General features: G+C 36.2%; 14 protein-coding genes across 14 annotated transcripts; 6 read left to right on the forward strand and 8 right to left on the reverse strand.

The window, feature by feature from the left end:
• On the reverse strand, window positions 1-507 carry C9374_013683 (uncharacterized protein; the record flags this gene model as incomplete). The annotated part of the gene is made up of 1 exon (XM_044689586.1): window positions 1-507. A coding segment is annotated over one exon (507 nt), but the record flags the coding sequence as incomplete, so codon positions are not given.
• An 814-nt stretch (window positions 508-1,321) lies between these two features.
• C9374_013684 (uncharacterized protein) lies at window positions 1,322-2,272 on the forward strand (the record flags this gene model as incomplete). The annotated part of the gene is made up of 3 exons (XM_044689587.1): window positions 1,322-1,432; window positions 1,571-1,856; window positions 1,968-2,272. 3 exons carry the CDS (start codon window positions 1,322-1,324, stop codon window positions 2,270-2,272), a joined length of 702 nt encoding a protein of 233 aa, XP_044541795.1.
• Window positions 2,273-2,495: 223 nt separating this feature from the next.
• On the reverse strand, window positions 2,496-3,155 carry C9374_013685 (uncharacterized protein; the record flags this gene model as incomplete). The annotated part of the gene is made up of 1 exon (XM_044689588.1): window positions 2,496-3,155. The coding sequence occupies one exon, from the start codon at window positions 3,153-3,155 to the stop codon at window positions 2,496-2,498; it is 660 nt and encodes a 219-aa protein (XP_044541796.1).
• Window positions 3,156-3,214: 59 nt separating this feature from the next.
• On the reverse strand, window positions 3,215-4,147 carry C9374_013686 (uncharacterized protein; the record flags this gene model as incomplete). The annotated part of the gene is made up of 1 exon (XM_044689589.1): window positions 3,215-4,147. One exon carries the CDS (start codon window positions 4,145-4,147, stop codon window positions 3,215-3,217), a length of 933 nt encoding a protein of 310 aa, XP_044541797.1.
• A 148-nt stretch (window positions 4,148-4,295) lies between these two features.
• Window positions 4,296-5,105, reverse strand: C9374_013687 (uncharacterized protein; the record flags this gene model as incomplete). Its single annotated transcript, XM_044689590.1, has 1 exon — window positions 4,296-5,105. The coding sequence occupies one exon, from the start codon at window positions 5,103-5,105 to the stop codon at window positions 4,296-4,298; it is 810 nt and encodes a 269-aa protein (XP_044541798.1).
• Window positions 5,106-5,150: 45 nt separating this feature from the next.
• Window positions 5,151-5,873, forward strand: C9374_013688 (uncharacterized protein; the record flags this gene model as incomplete). The annotated part of the gene is made up of 1 exon (XM_044689592.1): window positions 5,151-5,873. One exon carries the CDS (start codon window positions 5,151-5,153, stop codon window positions 5,871-5,873), a length of 723 nt encoding a protein of 240 aa, XP_044541799.1.
• Window positions 5,874-6,056: 183 nt separating this feature from the next.
• On the forward strand, window positions 6,057-6,845 carry C9374_013689 (uncharacterized protein; the record flags this gene model as incomplete). The annotated part of the gene is made up of 1 exon (XM_044689593.1): window positions 6,057-6,845. One exon carries the CDS (start codon window positions 6,057-6,059, stop codon window positions 6,843-6,845), a length of 789 nt encoding a protein of 262 aa, XP_044541800.1.
• A 110-nt stretch (window positions 6,846-6,955) lies between these two features.
• Window positions 6,956-8,134, reverse strand: C9374_013690 (uncharacterized protein; the record flags this gene model as incomplete). Its single annotated transcript, XM_044689594.1, has 1 exon — window positions 6,956-8,134. The coding sequence occupies one exon, from the start codon at window positions 8,132-8,134 to the stop codon at window positions 6,956-6,958; it is 1,179 nt and encodes a 392-aa protein (XP_044541801.1).
• Window positions 8,135-8,452: 318 nt separating this feature from the next.
• On the forward strand, window positions 8,453-10,510 carry C9374_013691 (uncharacterized protein; the record flags this gene model as incomplete). The annotated part of the gene is made up of 4 exons (XM_044689595.1): window positions 8,453-8,677; window positions 8,800-9,640; window positions 9,782-10,146; window positions 10,196-10,510. The coding sequence occupies 4 exons, from the start codon at window positions 8,453-8,455 to the stop codon at window positions 10,508-10,510; spliced, it is 1,746 nt and encodes a 581-aa protein (XP_044541802.1).
• A 169-nt stretch (window positions 10,511-10,679) lies between these two features.
• C9374_013692 (uncharacterized protein) lies at window positions 10,680-12,197 on the reverse strand (the record flags this gene model as incomplete). The annotated part of the gene is made up of 1 exon (XM_044689596.1): window positions 10,680-12,197. The coding sequence occupies one exon, from the start codon at window positions 12,195-12,197 to the stop codon at window positions 10,680-10,682; it is 1,518 nt and encodes a 505-aa protein (XP_044541803.1).
• Window positions 12,198-12,845: 648 nt separating this feature from the next.
• On the reverse strand, window positions 12,846-13,730 carry C9374_013693 (uncharacterized protein; the record flags this gene model as incomplete). Its single annotated transcript, XM_044689597.1, has 1 exon — window positions 12,846-13,730. The coding sequence occupies one exon, from the start codon at window positions 13,728-13,730 to the stop codon at window positions 12,846-12,848; it is 885 nt and encodes a 294-aa protein (XP_044541804.1).
• A 330-nt stretch (window positions 13,731-14,060) lies between these two features.
• On the forward strand, window positions 14,061-14,744 carry C9374_013694 (uncharacterized protein; the record flags this gene model as incomplete). The annotated part of the gene is made up of 1 exon (XM_044689598.1): window positions 14,061-14,744. One exon carries the CDS (start codon window positions 14,061-14,063, stop codon window positions 14,742-14,744), a length of 684 nt encoding a protein of 227 aa, XP_044541805.1.
• Window positions 14,745-15,667: 923 nt separating this feature from the next.
• On the forward strand, window positions 15,668-18,592 carry C9374_013695 (uncharacterized protein; the record flags this gene model as incomplete). The annotated part of the gene is made up of 2 exons (XM_044689599.1): window positions 15,668-16,365; window positions 16,573-18,592. The coding sequence occupies 2 exons, from the start codon at window positions 15,668-15,670 to the stop codon at window positions 18,590-18,592; spliced, it is 2,718 nt and encodes a 905-aa protein (XP_044541806.1).
• Window positions 18,593-19,136: 544 nt separating this feature from the next.
• C9374_013696 (uncharacterized protein) lies at window positions 19,137-19,571 on the reverse strand (the record flags this gene model as incomplete). Its single annotated transcript, XM_044689600.1, has 1 exon — window positions 19,137-19,571. The coding sequence occupies one exon, from the start codon at window positions 19,569-19,571 to the stop codon at window positions 19,137-19,139; it is 435 nt and encodes a 144-aa protein (XP_044541807.1).
• Window positions 19,572-19,684: the final 113 nt, after the last annotated feature.

A 19,684-nucleotide genomic window follows, 5' to 3' on the forward strand; every position in this document is an offset into this window, starting at 1 on the left:
TTTATCACCAGGTCTTGAACTGTTGAGGTCTTTTCGAGAAGTTGGAACGCTATCATGGTTGTCCTGTGGTGGCTGTATTGTTTGGATACCGAAGGAAGAGCGAGGAAAATTGGAGTCCTTTGTACCGGTCCTGTTCGCTGCAGTAATAACACCTTCAGACGCATGATTGCTTGATGCCCTTTTGCTGTTGTTGGATGGGGAAAGAATTTTGAATGAGAGTACCTTGTTTCTTTCTTTGTGTTTGGGTTTTTTAATTTGATCCAAAAACACCCTAACGTCTTGATCAGAGGAAATACAAACTTCTTCTTCAGCAGTTTCGTCGAAATACTTGATTCGGAAATCGTTGCACACATTGTCTGTAAAGTTTAAATTCTTGGCTTTGTTTTTGATATCTTTCACAAGACTATCAAAAGATGTATTTTCTTCAAGTATTAGAAGAAGTTTTTCAATGTTTGATGAGCTGAGAGATGAGCTCTCTCCTTCTAAACGACAAATGACTTTTGACATTTTTTTCAAAGTGTGATTTGCTAAACTAGTTCATATTGAAATTTTTCCAAATTGAGGTTTCATTATGCTTGAGCTCATAACTTGAGCAGAATCAACGCATCTGATTTCGTTTTGCTAAAACACACAAAAATACTCCTCATTACTATCATCACAAAACGGAATTGCAACAATTATCATCTCCTTCGAAATTATTGCCATTCAATATTAGGTGAAAAAAAGTAGGGGAATTTTAAAGTGGCCAAGAGTGCTGCTCGTTAATAATCACAGCCCTTTTGCAAAATCGGAGAGCAAAAGATACGGCGACGTCATTTTCTTGCTGAAGGAATATTTTTTTAAATGGTGCTGCAGTTTTCAAAACTAGGGCTCTTCATGGTTTTGGACAGACTAGATTTCATGTTAATCCAGAAGACATGGTTGTATATATTTCTTGGTTATGAACAGACGGTGCTCCTCATTCTCGCGTATTAATAAAACATGAGATTGAGATTTTTTAACAAGAATTATAATAATACCAGCCCTTTCGTGCACGAATATGGAAATACCATCTTCAAACAAAATCACACATTTATCCAGAGGGCCAACCGTTTTTTTTGTTCTCTTCAGATTTTTAGCACACTGCTTTCAAGCCGCCATCATCAAAAACGATCAACAAGAACCGAATTCTTGATCTGAGAGTAGTATATACTCACCATCTTTCCATCCGCTTTTTTCAATATTATTCATAATATATTTATTTGTGTTCATCATCATCAACATGTTGTGCACAACAAATTCATTCAATATTATGTTGGTGGTCGTGGTGATCATCATCAGCATGTTTCAACAATGCGCTTCTGCACAATTAAATAATTATAACGGAGCATCCGTTCCTCTCGAATATTCACAACAAAAGGTTTGCCAATTGGTTGTTGGACTGGCGCAATATGTAAGTTGGAGGATTACGATATTGATATTCACCAGACTCTCGTTTGTTCTATGGTCATCGCTCCATTGAATTGTGCTTGTGGTCATCACGATTTCAAAATGATGGAATAATGTTGTTGTGAACGCCCGACCTTCACAGAAACTCGTCTCAGAGAAGAAGAGCATTTCTGAGATGGAACACGACTTGATCCATACATGTACAAATAGTGCAGCATTCAATAGAAACCAAACCATGATGAACATGTGCCACGAATTGGCCATTTCCTTCCTCCCACACGTTCTTAGTGAAATGATTGCAAATCATTCACCCAAGACTATTTGTCAAAAACAAGACCGAGGATACAAATTGGTCATGTCACAAGTGAAGGATGAGAATAGAACCAAGTATATTTGCAACGTGTGTCAATTGATTGTTTATGAAGTTGGTATGTTTTAGTATGTCGTTGTTTCAATCACGTGTTCACATAACTGTGTTAAATATTTGCCGAACCAATCAACGTGGTTTACCCTTAACGCTTGTGTAAAAATCTTTACAGAATTATTTATCTCTCAAAATGAGTCCATGTCACAACTCACTCAAAAATTGGAGGAGGTGTGTACAACTGTCCCAACAGCCTATCAAGCTATCTGTATCTACACTGTTGAACAATACCTCCCAACATTTATTCAAGAAGTTGAACACGAATTGTCTCCCTTGGTCAGTTGTCAAGAAATTGGTTATTGTCCAGAGGATCCAAGTGAAAGCAAGAGAACCAGCTCACCATCTGCCAAAATGAAAAGAGAAAATGCTGAGAGAATGGCTACCATGTTGACCTCAATCAAGTCCATGTTAAATAAATAATAAGGCAAGATTTCTCTCACACTTTACCACTTGTGCCCAAATATGCGCCATGATAACATTGTTGCATTCGTTCGAGAAATAAGTCGTCACTATAGTTCCAAACAAAACCATTGGTCTTGAGTGCTTCCATTTGAGTTCAGGATCATGTCGCAATCCTTGGACTGCGGAATACAAAGCATATCCATTATTTTTCACAGCTTCTAACACGAGTTCTTTGTCATGGCTAACGTAACTGTGTCCTAGAAACTCCAATCCCGTTGTATTGGACAGCTTTTAACATAAATTCCTTGTCATTAGCAAAATCTAGTGGGGCGTATTGTAGAACATTTTCACAGCCAAGTCTGACAGCCTCCAATATAAATTGTTTGTCACTCAAAAGTCTCTTTGAAGCATATTTAAGAGCAGACTTATTTCGTTTGATAGCTTCAAACACAATCTCTTGATCTCCTCTTATCATCTCATCAGCAAAAGCAAGGGCGTAACCACTTTGCATCACAGTTGTCATTGCAACTTCCTTGTCGTTTTTTAACTTATCAGATGCGTACTCAAGAGCGCGTGCATTTACATTCACGGCAGATAATACCACCTCTAGATCATTTGTCAAATCAGTTGATGCAAATTCAAGAGCTTCTCCGTTTTGATTTACAGCAGCTAACACAACATCCTTATCGTTCTTCAATTCTTCAGAGACAAACTCTAATGCTTCACCATTTTTTTTAACGGCCATCAATGTAATTTCTTTGTCGTTCTTTAAATCATCAGACGCAAACAACAATGAAGTACCATCATTTGTGACGGCATTCAAAACCACATCTCGATCATTCTTGAGGTCACACGATGCAAATTCTAACAAAAATCCAAATTTTTGAACTACTTTGAGCATTATTTCAATACAACCACTCTTCACAAATTTCTTGAGAAAAGGTTGCGCGAAGTAATTCCTCACACCAGAGAAATTAAAAAATTTTTTGCGTGTGGTTGTATTGCTTTGTTCGAATAATCAAAAGTGACTAATTCAGGAAATATTAAATTTAGAGCCTTCAACATGAAATTATGATCCAACAATATATCTTGCGACACCCATCGAAGTACCTTGTTATTTTGTTTGATAGCTTCAAATATAATTTCTTCATTAATTTCCAAATTATGTTCCACAACACACTCTAACACATCACCGTTTTGCTTCACAGCAGCTAAAATAACCTCAATGTCACTACGAAATGGTGTACGGTCAGAAAACCACAGAGCATTTCCATTCTGGCAGACTTCTTGCAAAACAAATTCCTTGTTTTCCAAAAGATATTCTGAGGCATATTGAAATGCATCAGCTTGTTGCTTTATGGCTGCCAATACCACCTCTTGATCGTTGTGAATATTGTGATGTGTATATTGTAATTCTGAACCGTTTTGTTGAACAGCTTCCAGAACAAAATCACGGTCTTCTTGTAATTGTGAGGATGCAAATTTCAATCCATAACCATACTTTTTAATGTGATTCAACACAAATTGCTGATCATTCATAAACTCCACTGGGAAGAATTTCTCATATTCCAATTCCCGATTCAAAAGCCATTTCTTTTTTCCGGCTTGTTGCAATGAGAATTTGTTATTCAATAATAATTCCAATCGTTGGATGATATGTTCATAGTCATCATTATCATCATTTGGAACAGAAAAATTTGAAAAATCAACAATTATCATTCGTACATGTTTATCGGTTTTGGAAACGGATGTCTGTGATATCATCAATTTTCGTTTCTTATTTTGAAGTGTTTTCTGTGGAGCATTGTCTGCCTCCTCTCCATACCCGAAATCTTGGTCGTCCTCTTCGCTGTTTGCAGGAAAACGGACAGGCCCAAGTTCTCGTTTCAACATTTTTTCAGCATTTCAGATCTTTACAAAATTACAAATACATTTTACAACTCGCATGTTAGTTGCACTTCAATCGGTGATGGTCTTGTTGCAACGAAAAAGAATGTTGGTGAACTATAATCCAGATTACTATATTTGTTGATAAACATCATTAAATCTCAACTTCCTGCTTCTTCCACCAGTCCTTTATTCCACCTGCATAAACAACCACCTTGTTACATCCTAATTCTTGTAAAATCTCTGCAGCTCTATCCAACCACTTCATATAAGAAACGCTGTACAAAATAATCATCGGCCCCTTCTCGCTTGAAATATCTTGAGAAGGCAAGACAAATGCATATCGTTTGAGAGAGGTATTAACACATGCTCGAAGGAATACGTGACCAATATTCTTGAGCAGAATATTCTTGGCGCTGGCATGGATGGAGGGATAGTTTTCATTAGACGAGTCTCTCTCGTCCCTAATGTCGTAAAGAATGAAATCTCTTCCTGCCTCCAGTGTCTGAAATATGTGTTGTAGACCTTGTTTTGTGACATAGGAAATGTTACATTTAGGATTAATAGAGTCGAATGATGTATTGAGAGTTTCATGACCACCAATGTATTGGGAAAGAAATTCGGAGTTGAACTGAGAGCAAATTGCAACGAATTTGTCAGTAAAGTCGCAATATTCATCATAACGTTGTTTGAACTCCTGTGGTCGAGGTATGTACATGCTTTCAAAAGAATTTGTGTGACTCTTCTTTTTCTTCTTGTTCAGTGTTGTGCTTTTATGTTTGAAACAACATGTGGCTGAGTGATAACTTCGATCAAAAATGAAAGCCTTAATTTTAGTAAAAAGGATCAATGAATTGGAACGTATGAACCGAATAGAGATTAAATCCGTTACTGGTCTACCATTAAGGGAGCGAAGAGAGGACCCAGATGAAGAATTCAACGATTGTCGTAATAAGGTAGCCATCAGCTCGATACAAACGAAAAATTTTTTTTAAATTTTTATTTAAAAATGGCACCAAAGCGGAAAACTCGTTCATCACAACAACGAACACCCTCATCGAAAAAGGGAAACGCATCATCAGGTACAACTTCATCTCCAAAAGCAACAACACCAAAACGGAGTTCTCATCCAGCTATCAATGTGGACGAAGAGGACGATGAAGAATTCTTGAATGATCAAACAACTACATCCAGTACACTTGCTGTCGGAGGAAACACTCCGAGTACAAATAAATCATATGAGGACGCTAAACAATGGGAAGCAATGAGAGCTAGACTTGCACTACTCGAGAGAGATAATTATTTTGATAGGAAAGGAGGCAGTGCAGGAAAGTTTAGTATCATTTCTGGAGGTGATGATGAAGAAGGTGTATGGGATACAACCAATGATGTCACCAGACCGAAAAACAAGTCCAAGAAAAAAAAGAAGGATACTTCCGAAGATGTGGAACCATCATCAAAGAAGAAAAAGACTGAGTCTAAAGACTCCAAAAAGAAATCTGCAAAGTTCGTTCGGAGGAAATTAGACAATGTATTATTGAATATGGACAAAGTTCACTTGAATTCACATCCGAATTATTTTTCGATTGAAGCATCTCCTTCCATTTATCCACCAAGAAAGTATTGTTACACCACAGGATTCTTAGCAAATTATACATGTCCACACACAGGAAAGCATTTCATTAATATTCCAGCCTATGAGCATATCAAAAAAGATTTTCAATTGGAATAATACGCTGGCTGAGAAGTGAACTTATTGCATTTCGGTTCATGATAGCATCTTTCATCAAACTTGACATTTCTGAGCTAGGTATTGGTAACATGCGATAGCTTTGCTGGTGCTTACCTCGACACGATCGACCAACTACTATTTCACAGATATCAATCTCGATTTTTTGATTTTTTGTGAATAAAAATGTCTGAAAAGTCCTTGCTCCTTCCTCTCCCAATCAACGAACAAATCTATGCAGAATACCTCATCAAAGTTGGCACGAGTTCGGAAGATATTTCTCTCATCTCATCATCACTGAACGAAATTAACAAACAAATTGACAACCTTTTTAGCAACGCCATTTCACACAACGATGAATCATTTGCTTCCAAAATTACAACATCAAACGAAATGTTACAATTATTCAAATATGACGTTCCAAAGAAAACACCAGGAGCCTTCGCCTGCAGTAGAGCAAAGGACGAAAAACAATTTGATTTATTACAGTGTGCTTTTGGAATGGAACACGTAAATCCAAAGGATGATCGTGTGATTGCACTTGCAAAATTTATTCATCTATTATACGAAATTGTGAATGCCTTGCAGAAGGAGGTTCAGTGTGAATGGTTGGGAATTTACAAAAACATTCACTCATGCCTGTACAAGATGAGTTATTATGGAAAGTTCAGTCGGGCAGATTTTCCAATTGATGAAGAACATGCCAAAGCATCCACGAATTCTTTTGTAGCATTGAATGGAGTTGTGGTGACTTGGGAAGATGTCAATTCAGCATCTGATTCAGGTCAGCCCTATTACAGTTGTGATACCATGGTGCAAGCAGAGTGTTGTTTGCCAATCTATGATGAAACCAATTCTAAAGTGATTGGTATTATTGATGCAGAAGCACATTCAAAGAAATTCTTTTCGTTGGAGAGGAAATTTAAATTATTGAGGGCGTGCTTTCTTTTGAGATTTGTGTTCTCCATGATATGATCATGATATGATGATGGTAAATTTGAGTAGGTACTAGTACAACGTGCATATCTCATTGCTCAAATTGAGTATTTAATACTAATTCAATATTTACATCTTTTGCCTCTGCATTATTGATAAGGAGTGCCGTTCAGTATATCTAATTGCTTGGAAATTATTTCTACAAATTGACCCTGATTAATTCTTGAAGTCTTTTCAAATGCTGATAAGGCTTTTTCTGCATTTTTAGAATCCACTTTTAGATTGATTAAAGTCTTTAACGTTTGGTCGTAGGTCACAAAGCCCTTATTATTAATATCAATCATGGAGAACATGGTTTCAAAATCTGAGGACGTTAAAATCTTCTTCGAGGAGTGGGACTGAATTTTCTTCAAGTTATCAATGAGAAATTGTCGTGGATCAGAAGGCATTTCTACCAACACAAGCTGCAGCAAATATTGAAGCAACTCGCTAACTTTGTGTGTCTTCATGTATTCTCGAGCAGTGTGCTTGCTCTCGTAAAATGGTTCATTTTCCTCTTCAGTTTTGCCTTCGACAGCATTCACAAATCTTCTCATATCAGCCTCCATATTGTTGGTAATGTCAACAAAGGTGAGTGGAATATTTCCATTGTAATGCAAATATTTTCGAAGATCATTAATTGTCTTGTCTTTCTCAATGTACTCATGATGCACCATTAACGTATCGATTTCATCTTGATTGTAACATCCCTTGTCCTTTAGAGATTGCTGAACTACCTCTCTTGACGCTCGAACAAGCACAATTTTTACATCGTGGGAATCTTTATACAATTTGATAGCTTCCATTAATGGGTTGAACACTGATCCACTCTCTTCAGATCCAGAGCTGTTAGAAGTGGAAATGATGACTTTCCGACACGATGGATGTTCTTTCAAGATTGTCTCAACATTTGGAATGGCCTTATAGATGTAATCGATAGTGATGGCTTCCGATTTTGAACACTCGTATTGCTTGTCCAGAAATTCCTTCCAACATAAATCAAAATCATTACTAGCGAAGCGAGAGGCAAAATTTGAAGCATCCTCGAATTCAAAACAATTCGGAGTCCTTTTAAAATCGTGCTCGATATCTTTCGGTGCCACCGTAACTGTCGGAACAAACACAAACTTTTCGAGTCCGTCCAACATTCGATGGATGCTGCTTGTTGCACTGGAAGTTTTTTCAAGCAATTGCTGTTGAGAATCCATCAAACTTTGCAATAAATTTTCCTTTCTGCTTCCGACTGCTCCATAGATTAAAACAACGGTTGGTCTTTGAGGTCCGAACATTTTCAATTGATGTTATGGCAACTCTTTCAAATATCAAGAATATGATTCAATTTTTTCAAAAAAATGATTTGTAAATTATTGGCGGCAAGAATGCGCTGTCCGTTTCTTTCAAACTTTTCCAAACAAAAAAAATCAAACAAGAAGCTTGCAGTTCGGGATTGTTTCGTCATCATTGAAACCGAAAATTAATATTGGTGTGAATAGTGAGTGATAACCAGTAATGATTTTCATCATCTTGAGCAATTTTGAGAGAAGGTGAATTTTGAAATTATTATCGGATTTGCAAAATAGTCGGAGGACCAGATTATCAGCAATAAAATGTTGCATCTGTATGTGGCACACTATGCAACCAAACTGGCGAATATTGTTCAACAGGTTCCGTTACCTTTCTTGGCCATCACCATTCTCTTTAATGCCATTGCTTTTGTTATAGAGCTCTATTTGGATTACAGGCAAAGTAGGCTTTTGAAAACATCAACGAATATCCCATCTAAATTGCAAGATTATATTGACAAAGATGAATATGATGACATGAGAAATTATGTAAGTTTGATGATTAACGAGAATTAATTTAATCCAATTCTAACCGCAAATGTGTGTGTGAAATATGAAAAATTTTAATTTGCAATCGCGATTGTGAAATAATTCATCATGATGGTATTTAGAGTATAACAAGATTAGGATTTTCTCGATTAGAAAATGCGTACGGTTTCATTACAGAAGTATTTATTTTGCTCTCGGGAGTTCTGAATTGGATGTTCGATCTAGCCCTCAAAACGAACGTGTTACTTTTTGGCCTCGGTGAAGAATATGTCATCACTAGAGGTGTGACATTTCTATTTCTTGTTTCATTATTGAGCACTTTCGTTCGTGCACCATTTGAAGTGTATCGTATATTTGTGTTGGACGGAAAATTCTTTGAGATTAAGCAAGAACGAAGAGATTTGCAAAAATCGATCGAAAATGATCCATCCACAGAATTTTTAAAGAAAGAAACTCTTGATAAAATCAGTAGAAGGAGAGTCATGCAAGTGAATAATGCAAATATGTTTTTCGGAGATGAAAATCACCAGAATGGATCCTACTACAATGAATACAGTACCGATGAAGAGGAGGTTGCTCTACTTCCTGAGCATGCTAGCCCTCAACTCAATGAAAAATCAATTATTGGCAAGGAAAATATTGCCAACAAGCTCATGACTTCAACAGCCGTAGAAACATCTGAAGATGAAAAAGAGGATCATGACGCCTCCTTGAGTGACAATAGCAGTGACAGTGGAGTGCAAGACATTATGTCTGTTTTCCGAAATTGGATTATGGATCAAATCAAGATGGGAATTATGGCCGTGGTGATTGGTATTCCATTATTATTTTTAATTTTATGGCTCCTCATAACAGGTAGCCCAATTCATTGGGTTTATCTTTGGTTTGGAGGTGTTGCCCTTTCTGTTGGAATTTATGAATTGTATCCAATTGTGTTAGCACCCATGTTCAATACTTTTTATGGTAAGTGAGGGGCACTGTTGAAAATCAGAAATTACTAATAATTTTATTTGCACAATCACCAATGGATGGTTATCCATTGTCATTGATTAAAATACATTCAATTTATGAACGTTAATGGAATGAATGGAAACCAACCTACAGAAATGCCTGAAGGCCCACTTCGAAAGAGTATCGAAGAACTGACCAAGACTGTTGGAATTGATGTGAAAGATATTGTCTATGTGGATGGTTCAAAACGAAGTGAACACGCCAATGCTTTCATGGTGGGCAGTGGAAAAAACAAGAAAATTGTACTCTATGATAACTTGATCAGCAAGGATGGATTGAATTTAACCAATGAGGAAATTTTGGCAATTCTAGCTCACGAAATTCATCATTACAAGATGAATCATAGTATCAAAATTCTAACTTCTCAAGTATTGGCACTCGGAATATTCTTATTCATTCTTTCATTTACAATTTACAATGAACACTTTTATTCAAGCTTTGGATTTGGATTTATTGATGTAAGTAGCATGGACACGACTTCACAAAACGTACAACAACAATATTTAGCCAAGTGTTGGCCTCTGCCTATTTTCTTATCTATACCAACCATTGGGCAACCTTGCCATGGTCATACTGAACTACATTCAACGAAGCTATGAATATTCAAGCGATGAATACAGTCTCTCTCTTGGCTATGACATTGAAAAACCACTAATTAGAATGCATGTAAATAATGTATATAATTTAATTGTTGACAAACTGTACTCGAGATATTACAACGCTCATCCCTCACTGTTAGAGCGAATGGACAATATAAAACGATTCAAGGAAAAGTATGCCGTTCGACAACGCCTAAATGCAAAGCTCACAAAGCAAGAATAGAATAATGGTAAGGTGAACATGAAATCACAAAGACCGTCAGGCCACTAACGTCACATGTACATCTAAATTAAATCTTTACGGCTTGCCATGCATTTGTACTCTGTTTTTTTGGTTGAAGTCCTCATCTTGATTGACGGACTAACTTTAGATGCTTTTGGCCAAAGGCCAGTTATTTGGTTAAGTATTTAGGAGGAATATTAGCATCTAAAGTTAGTCCGTCAATCAAGATGGCGGCTTCTTGGTTATTCTGGATCAAGTTTCCATTGGTGGAAGAACTTGAAGCAGAGCAAGGTTGATGGACAAGCTTAAAAGAAGCATTGGATGCACGAGATTTGTACTTTCTCAAACATGCCTTACGGAAAGAACGAGAGTTTCCTTGTGATTCTGAAATGGTCACCATGTTGCAGACTTGTCCTTTCGGACCTTTGGAGCCTTGACAATATAGAAAGTGAAATTCGTCAGAGGTGTCAAATCGTACATAGATGGATGGTTTGGGGTTGTTGTCGTCTTTTGCTTGTTTTTTGATGTACCGAAAAATGCGAGGAATGTAAATGCGTTGGTTGTTATAGATTCGAGAATTTGGAGCAAGAGTAATTTCAATAGAATATAAGCGCATTGCCTTCTTGAGCTTGTCAATCTCAGGTTCGTACTGACTGTCAGGTACAGAAAATACATGAATAAGTATTGGTGTGGTTGGAATGATTCCATTTTGTAGTACATATTCAATATAAGTATTTCTATGGTCCAATTTGATTGGAGAAGCCATCACTGGCATGATAGGAATGGTGTGTTTCTGTCTCTTTTTGGAACTTTCCAAAGAAGATGAGTTGTTAGTTCTCACAATAGTTGCATCAGAACATGTCCTCTTATGACTATTGTTCACAGTACCTTGTTGCATGATGGATGGTTGCATTATTTGGTGCACAAAAGGTTGTGGCATGAATGCATAGGGTGGAAAGTGAAATGATTGAACATGTGACATCCCGCAACCACTCATTGTCACATTTAATGGAAAAGGAGGAGGAGGTAGAGGAGGAACGATAATAGGGTTGTATATCGCCGTTGCGCAATCATAACTATATGGACAACCAAAAGAACCATAATTAACAACTGGCAGATGTGTACTTCCATGATTGCTGCTTGAAAGATTCCCCAAAAGTGGATGGAATGAACCTACTGGATAAAAATAATAATTCATGAAAGGAGGAGGAGCATAACCAACATTTTGAACCATTACGTTCTGACAAGGAAATTGTGGTCCAAGATTTGGATTGAGAATAATTCTGTGATTATTTGCCTCAACAGAAGAAAAGTTTACATAAGTGGTTGTCGGATTCGGTGTTGTAACCACATGAGAATTTGCATTCAAATTTTGGTTCAAAGATCTTCGTGGATCATCGTGTGGATGGAAAGTGTTGTCACGAGGAGTGACTGCATTTGTTGCTTGATCATGACGCATCAAGTGATTTGAAATTGAACTCAATTCATGATCATTTAGTTGATCTTGATCATCGTCCTCCTGATCGGAAAGTAAATCATCAGCAGTTAATCCTTCGGTTGGAAACAAAGGTTCTTCATATTCTTTAAAACGATAATCATTAAGAGAGTTGGAAGCTTGTTCATTGTTGGCACAATCGAGAGAAGAGTTGGCGTCCAACAACATTGGGTCGGTGAGAATGGTTGCCATGAGTGTATGAGTTGTTTGTAAAATTTTTTTCTTTGTTTGAATTTTTGTGAAGTTGCTTCCAGCAAGACAGGCATTTTAAACAATTTTATCATTTGACATTTGACTGGAAATGAGAGCTCTCAATTTAATTTCGTCCAATCAGAAAACTCAAGATTTACAACTCAGGATATTTGCCAAAAGAAGGGTATTGGATTTGAATATGAGTCGAGTTCTCAACAACAACACTTTGGAAACAAGGATGTTGTATAAAACATTTACAATCTTTATGTTTACAATTTTTATATTTACTCAAATAAAAATTTGTTCCACCTACCCTTAATCCCAATACCACAATAAATGCAACAGGTTATCTAATCCAAGGTTCATGATTAAACATGGTCTTTAAAAAACAACTAAAAAGTCACTGATCAGTTGCGTTTGAAACAACCATTGAACAATACATCCACTTTCAATGTTACAGTGGTTTATTTTGTTGTATTTACAAAGTATTTTCAATATCAACGCATTGCACTTTTATCGTCGAAGAGAATATTGCTTGGCGATTTATGTACAAATGTCACCAATCTTTACTTCACCAAAGTTGATACTTCAGTGAATTAGAGAGTAATGACATGTGCTTTGAAACTGCATAAATCGTCAAGCAAGTTCTCAGTTGATCTGTCTCAAGTATTCATTGGAAGATGAAGTACTTGAAGCTGATGTGGTCGACAATTCGTTGTCAAGCGTTAAAATGGCGTTGGATGTATGTTTTGAGTATGCGCTCAAAATTTCTTTTCTGAGACTAACTGTTCCATCTACAGCAATGGACACAACATTCTTGGTCTTCTTTTTCTGGTTAGTTATTTTGTTTTCTTGCTTCTCTGTGTCCTGTTCAGTACGTGGTTTGGAAACAGCTTTTTTCGACCCACTGCCCCTACCTTGACAATAGACAAAGATACGTTCAGTGGACTTGCCAATTTCAATCCAAATGTATTTGTTGGCAGGAAATTTCATTCGGTTCTCCATTTTCTGGAAAATTTGGCTGACATAGATTTTGTGATCCTCTGTTTGTGTAATTTCAGTAACAGTAAATCGATACTTGCAAAGAGGGGTGGCTTTGCTACCATCTGTTGCATTCGCTTGGTGTTGAGTTTTTCGAGAGATATAAACTCGAATTTCCACACCAATATCACCCTCTGGTATTTCCTTGGATGGCAATACCCATTCAAGATTTGTATTTCGTTTGTCGACTCGATTAATGTCACCGTCATCACTACTTGTCGCCTCTTTCTTGATCTTTTTGCTTCCACGAGAAGTGTGAACGCTACTCTCTTGCTTTCTCTTCTTTGATAGCTCTGGCTGTGGCTGCTCCGTAGTGTCCTCGTCCTCGTCGTCCTCATGGTCGTCCTCGTCGTGCTCATCCTCGTGATACTCCTCGTGGTCGTCCTCGTCGTGCTCATCGTCGTCCTCTTCCTCGTGATCGTCGTTATCAACATTAGTATTGCATAATGAAGGGCCTACATGTTGGTTGGTAGTCGGTGGAAAAAGTGGCATCACTGGAAAGAAAATAGGAAGAAAGACAAAGGACACTGCCACAACAATTTAATTTTGGCCACTTTCACAAATTGCCAATCCCTCTCGCAGATTTTTCTAAAAATTTGTGCGCATCTCAAAAAAAATGCATTAAACTGCTTGTGCTTGGTGGCCCTGGCCACTTTAAAACAAAATTCGCAACTTCTCATCAGTAGTGTAGTATTTGCTCCTTCGTGATCATTGTCTTCATCACAACAACCTAGTAATTCTCATCTATAACCTGAACGACTTTTCTTGTACATCGACTCGATTCAATAATAGTAATAATAGTAATAATAATCATCAATCATCATGGCCAAAACATCAAACAAACGTGTCAACAACAAGAGCAAAAGTACAACAAAAAAGAAACAAGCAACCAAAAACAAGAAGCAAACAACCAACGTTCGTGATCTACAATGGCTTGCGTATGATGGTAGTAATTCTTCATCATATAGAGATGTTTATCAAATCATGCCTCAAGCAAATCCAGTTGGAAGAGAGCGTATTAGGATGGCTGCTTGTTTGGCAATGTTTGCTCATTCTGCTGCTTTCTTTCTTGGTCATTCTTTAGATCCCTATTACACCAAGAGATACCAACGAGGAATCAAACTCGGTTGTTTGAATCCTGATTACTTTGTAAGATATTTTGGCAACTCTTCAGCAAGATATATCACCAAGCATCAGGTTTTGAATTTTGATAATCATACTCGTAGGATTGAATGTATTGGGTTTGCCTTCGATAATTTTGAAGATATGCCAGGATTGAATTGTGGGAAAACTTATGCTTTAAGAGGATTTGTTGCTCAAAATCCAGTTCGCGTCTTCGATCATGATATCAATCAATATGTGACAATGCATTTTGATTTTCAATATCGAATGTATTTCACAAAACTCGTCTTCTATTGTAATACTGAATCATGGATGGTCACTGTTGATTTTGATTGGACAATTGAAAGATATAACGAAATGAATGATACATGGGATTCGGTTTAATTTATTGATCACTTTCTCCTTCAAATTTTAATGGCACTATATATTTAAATAAATCACATTGAAGTTTAGTAATATCAACATTTGCAAATAGTTTTTTGAATCGACTGTGCTTGAAAACATCTTCATTAAGAAGCAGCAAATACAAATTATGTGCTGTCATATGTCTTGTTTTGTTTGACCAGCCAAAAAAAGGTTGAAGATAAGATATTTGTGAAGGCGTTAATGTGATGGTAAAATTTACATGTTCAACCATCATCTCCGATTGTCGTTTTTTCAAATAATGAACAAAAGATCGAGGATTTGAAAATAAAATATCGGAAAGCTCGCTGTTGGGTATATATAAACTTTCGAAAAACGTATCATCATCTAATGGATCATCAGGATGAAAGTAATAAATTAATTTCAGATCATACAGGTCCATGTTGAGCGTCGATTTTTTTTGCCACGTATGCAGTCACTTAAAATATTTATCGAACTTCAGTTTGGACGCACAAAAAATGACCCAACAGTCCGCACCTGAATCATCATCAAAAAAACAACCATCAATAAAACAACGTCAAGCCATCAAACAGCCTCGGAAGCAAAATAAACCATCAACACGCAAACCATTATCTGGAGGAATTAAAAAGCCACACAGATACAAACCTGGTACAGTAGCACTACGAGAAATAAGAAAATTTCAAAAAAATACGGAATGTCTAATCCCAAAAACAAATTTCAGACGACTTGTTCGTCAAATAGCATCGGATTATAAGCAAGATTTAAGATTCCAACTCAACGCTTTGAATGCTTTACAAGAAGGAGCAGAAGATTTTCTTGTTAGGATTATGCAGAATAGCAATGAATTGGCAATACATGCCAAAAGAGTTACTATCCAACAAAAAGATATCATTCTTGTTCAAAAATTGTTCAGTTATTAAAAAATGAGTTCAAACATCACCACATTCACTAACGTCAATCATTCCGACGGTTTGATTGAAATAATTTTAGGTAAATCTGTTGAAACAATTATTGTCAACAACGATTTCTATTATCGTTTTCAAGATCTCAAACACAAATATGAATCTTATTCCAAGTATTCCAAAAATAACGATGTCGTTAAAATTGGACGAAAAGGGCTTACCTATGTGTGTTTGGAGATCGCTCTAGATATTATAACAAAAGAGGACAATTATCGGTCCCATTTAATTAACTATCTCACCCAACAACAATTACAACGATTCCAAAACAATTCAGAAACGATGCAACAAACATCACAAACAAGTACTTCTTTTTCCAACATTTCACAAGACATTCCTAATGCTCCATCTACATCCTCTCCAACAAAAAGAAAACAAACTCTGCAAGAATTGGATAAACAAAACAAAACAAACGCAACACCATCTCTCTCTATCGCGAAGCCAAAAGTGTTGACTAAACGATCACGCAATACAGAACATGATATTAAAGAAATAACTAAAAAAAAAAAGGAAAGTAAAAGGATAAGAGAACAAGAAATTGACACCTATTTAAATAGACTGATAGAACAATATGATAAAGAAAAGAAAGACATTGTGAAATCCAATATATCAAAAGTCAATCTAGTGGCTGCTTCAGAAACACGAGATATATATAAAAGTCAGTAAGCAAAGCAAAGGGAGACGAAGTACTAGTATGCAGAAAATTTTTTGAGCATAAAAATAAATAATAAATAATAAAGTCTAATGACAAAATATGCAGAAAATCCCTCAAACACCAATCCTTTTCAAAGGATGGATGTTTGGCGAGTTACAAACCCATTAGTTTTCCTCCAATTAATTCCAAACTCTTGTTGTTGTTTACAATGTAGAAACACAGAGGCAATTCTTTCTCTTGCACAAGCAATAAGTTCTTCCAATCACGTCTCCGATAACGAAAAAGAAACATTTAGAAAGCTAAAACAAATGTCGTTAAAACCAGTCTCTTTAACCAAACAACTGAAGGTAAAAGATGAACTATGTTGCTCCAACAAAGCTTGGAAAGAGCATATTTTTTCGTTGGGACTCAACGATATTCTTAAGGCGGATCTTAAAGACATAGAAGGACAAGTAACGAATGCCTTAGTTGAATATTTTGGAATACAACATGTATTAAAAGGATTTGTGATGAAACTGGAACCTGTGATCATTGCAGCTGTAAAAAGTCACCTGCATACCGTGTTTCTAAGAAAACAACAACAACGTCCTGTAAATGAAGAGTTACCTGATTCTTTGGTAATCAAGATGAGTATGGATGGAAGAAAATTTGACGGACTTCAGACGGTGGTTGTAACTCTTTCAGTTTTAAATCTTACAACATTTGGAACTCAAGAGCGAAGAAATGTTTTTCCTGTCGCAATGTATATTGGTAATGAACAGGAAATTATGGATTATTGTAAAAACTTTGCACAACAAGTCGAAAAGATTTCGAAAGATGGTATACAAATAACGAAAAAACAAGCAGACGCTTCGTTAAACAAAGAAAATTTCAACATGAAAGTGACTATAATATGGGTTAGCGATTTAAAATCTCTGTCTTACGTGAGCGATTTATTAGAAGGCAATATGTTTTGTTTGAGATGCGCATGCTTGAAATGTAATAGCTTAAATGGAACCTCCATGCCAAGGTTTTTAAATCACAAGTTTGGTATTGATTCATCCAAAATTTATATTTGCATTCTCCACGCAGAAGAACGTATTACGGAGCATTTGGTAAAATGGTCCCTTACAAAAGAAGAATATGAAAAATTAGTGCTTGAAAGAGTAAGAAAACTACCATGTTTTTCATCTTCCTTTACATTTCATTCGACCCAAGTTAAAAATACATCAGACGCAGAAGAAGATCCAGTATTAGAAAACGAGGACTATAAATTCATGTTGACTGGAGGAATGGTTGAAGTTATCTCACAGCATTACAAGACAATTTTTGAAAATGTTGTTACGGATGAAATGATGGAAATTTGGGATCAGTGGATTATTGTTCGTCAATGGCTTAAAATGACAAATGATGAGCGAGCAAAGAAAACAGAGGAAGAGCTTTTAGAATTTTATCAATTATTAACTAAATGGCATATCAACATTGTAGAACTACGATCAAGCGTTGGAGTGCTTCCGTATTACATACACATTATTGTGCATCATGTAAAAGAATTTTTCGATGAAATTGGTTCTCTGGTTCCTGTTTCCAATGAAGCAGTAGAAGGTTCTCATCAACATGACCATTTTATAACAGAAAGAGCAACAGCAAAAGGTAAAAAGAAATACTTTTTCGATGAATATGTGAAAGATAGTAATACTGTGTGGAACGAGATGAGTATTTATACAGAGCCAGACTTGTCTATTGATGAGTTTAACAATATATTTAAATATGAAAAACATATTCCAAGAAAAGAAGACAAAAGAGAATGGAATCAATTGTTCCAAATTTTCCAACTGATTGTGAAAAAACTTAGAGTATTATTTCTCTCTTTCAGGTCTGATGAAGATACTACATTTGAAAGAATAGAAGAAAGAAGTGGTGACAAGGTTAAGGAGAGATGGAATAGCTTCAATGATCTGAAAATCAAGGATCGAGTAATAATTGAAAGTGATCAATCAACTGCTACTAATTTACAGTCTTCTCGTTCAGAATTAGAGAAATCTAAGCTGGATCTTTATTTACAGACAAATGTTCAACAGGAAGAAATGTTTCAGGACGAAATGAGTGATTTTGAAGATGATGATGGAGATGAAGAGATGACAAATAATGAACAGCTATTCGATGAACTAAGTGATTATGAAGACGGTGATGAAGAGATGGAGTTTGGAGAGGAAACTAGTATTCCTGACGACATAGTGGATTTTATTTTTTGACCGTCTAATTTGAAAAGGTAGAGAGTTGAGAAAATTTGCTGTTGAGCTTTGGAAATTCGACGGTCAAAATAAAGAGCCGGTTTTAATGAACGTTCAAAATTTAAAAATAAAAAAATATTTTTAAAACCTTGGAAATTCCACTTCCAAATTCTGGAAGCGCATGAATTGGCAATTTCGGGTCCTAAATTGTTGTGCATAGGACGGCTGTTGAACACAACGAAATGTTGTTGTGCTGTGATTGTTGTTGTGAACAATTTGTTGGTTGTTGTTGTTGGGATTTCTGAACTATCAATAATTTGGATGGAAAAAGAAAGAGAGTCATTGAATTCGTCCATGCTGATTTTTTTGAGTGTTTTTTTTGTTTGGCTCTTGAAATTGAATAATAAATCGGTTCTTTTTATGACAGTTGACTGTTGAGTGTTCTCAACTCAATTTCGTAACAACAGTCTGGTTTTCTTGTAAAATCAAAAGAACCAATCGTCACAAAAGCACCAAAAATTAAAGGGAGTTCAATACGATTACAGGGTTTAAGCTATCCAAAATACTATTGATAATTATTTTCCAATGCATTGCTTGTCATCATTGATTGGGTCTCTTGTTGAGCTGGTGTTATCGACGTTTCATTTTCAACATTATCATCAGAAGATGATGCTGCACCTTGTTTCTTTTTCATTTTAGAAGCTTCCTTTCGTTCAGCTTCCTCCAACTGTTGCTTTTCCATTCTCATTAATCTTCTATAATCTCCAAACACGACTTTCATCAATTGTCTTTTTTGAACATCGGGAACACTCTTGGATTGTAATGTAGAAATAACCTTGTTGGTCTCTCTAATTTGATACTCATCTGCATCCTTTCTTTTCAATCCCAATTGTAAATGTTCAATACACCAAGTTAATTCCGAGTCGAGTTGAGCCTTTTTCTCTTCCGAGAGTTGAACTTTGGGCAACGATGAAGAAGGAGCTTTTTTCAGTGGTGGCATTTTTTTATTGAACCTCAGTAACAAAAATCTCATTGGATTCTATTGATGATAATAAATTCATAACAGCTGCAGTTATTAATGAACAAGGTTGAAAAAGCATCGTTTACCAATAA

The sequence above is a fragment of the Naegleria lovaniensis genome (genome assembly GCF_003324165.1).
Source record: "Naegleria lovaniensis strain ATCC 30569 chromosome Unknown tig071, whole genome shotgun sequence".
In the NCBI taxonomy this organism is placed as follows: Eukaryota; Heterolobosea; class Eutetramitea; order Acrasida; family Naegleriidae; genus Naegleria; species Naegleria lovaniensis.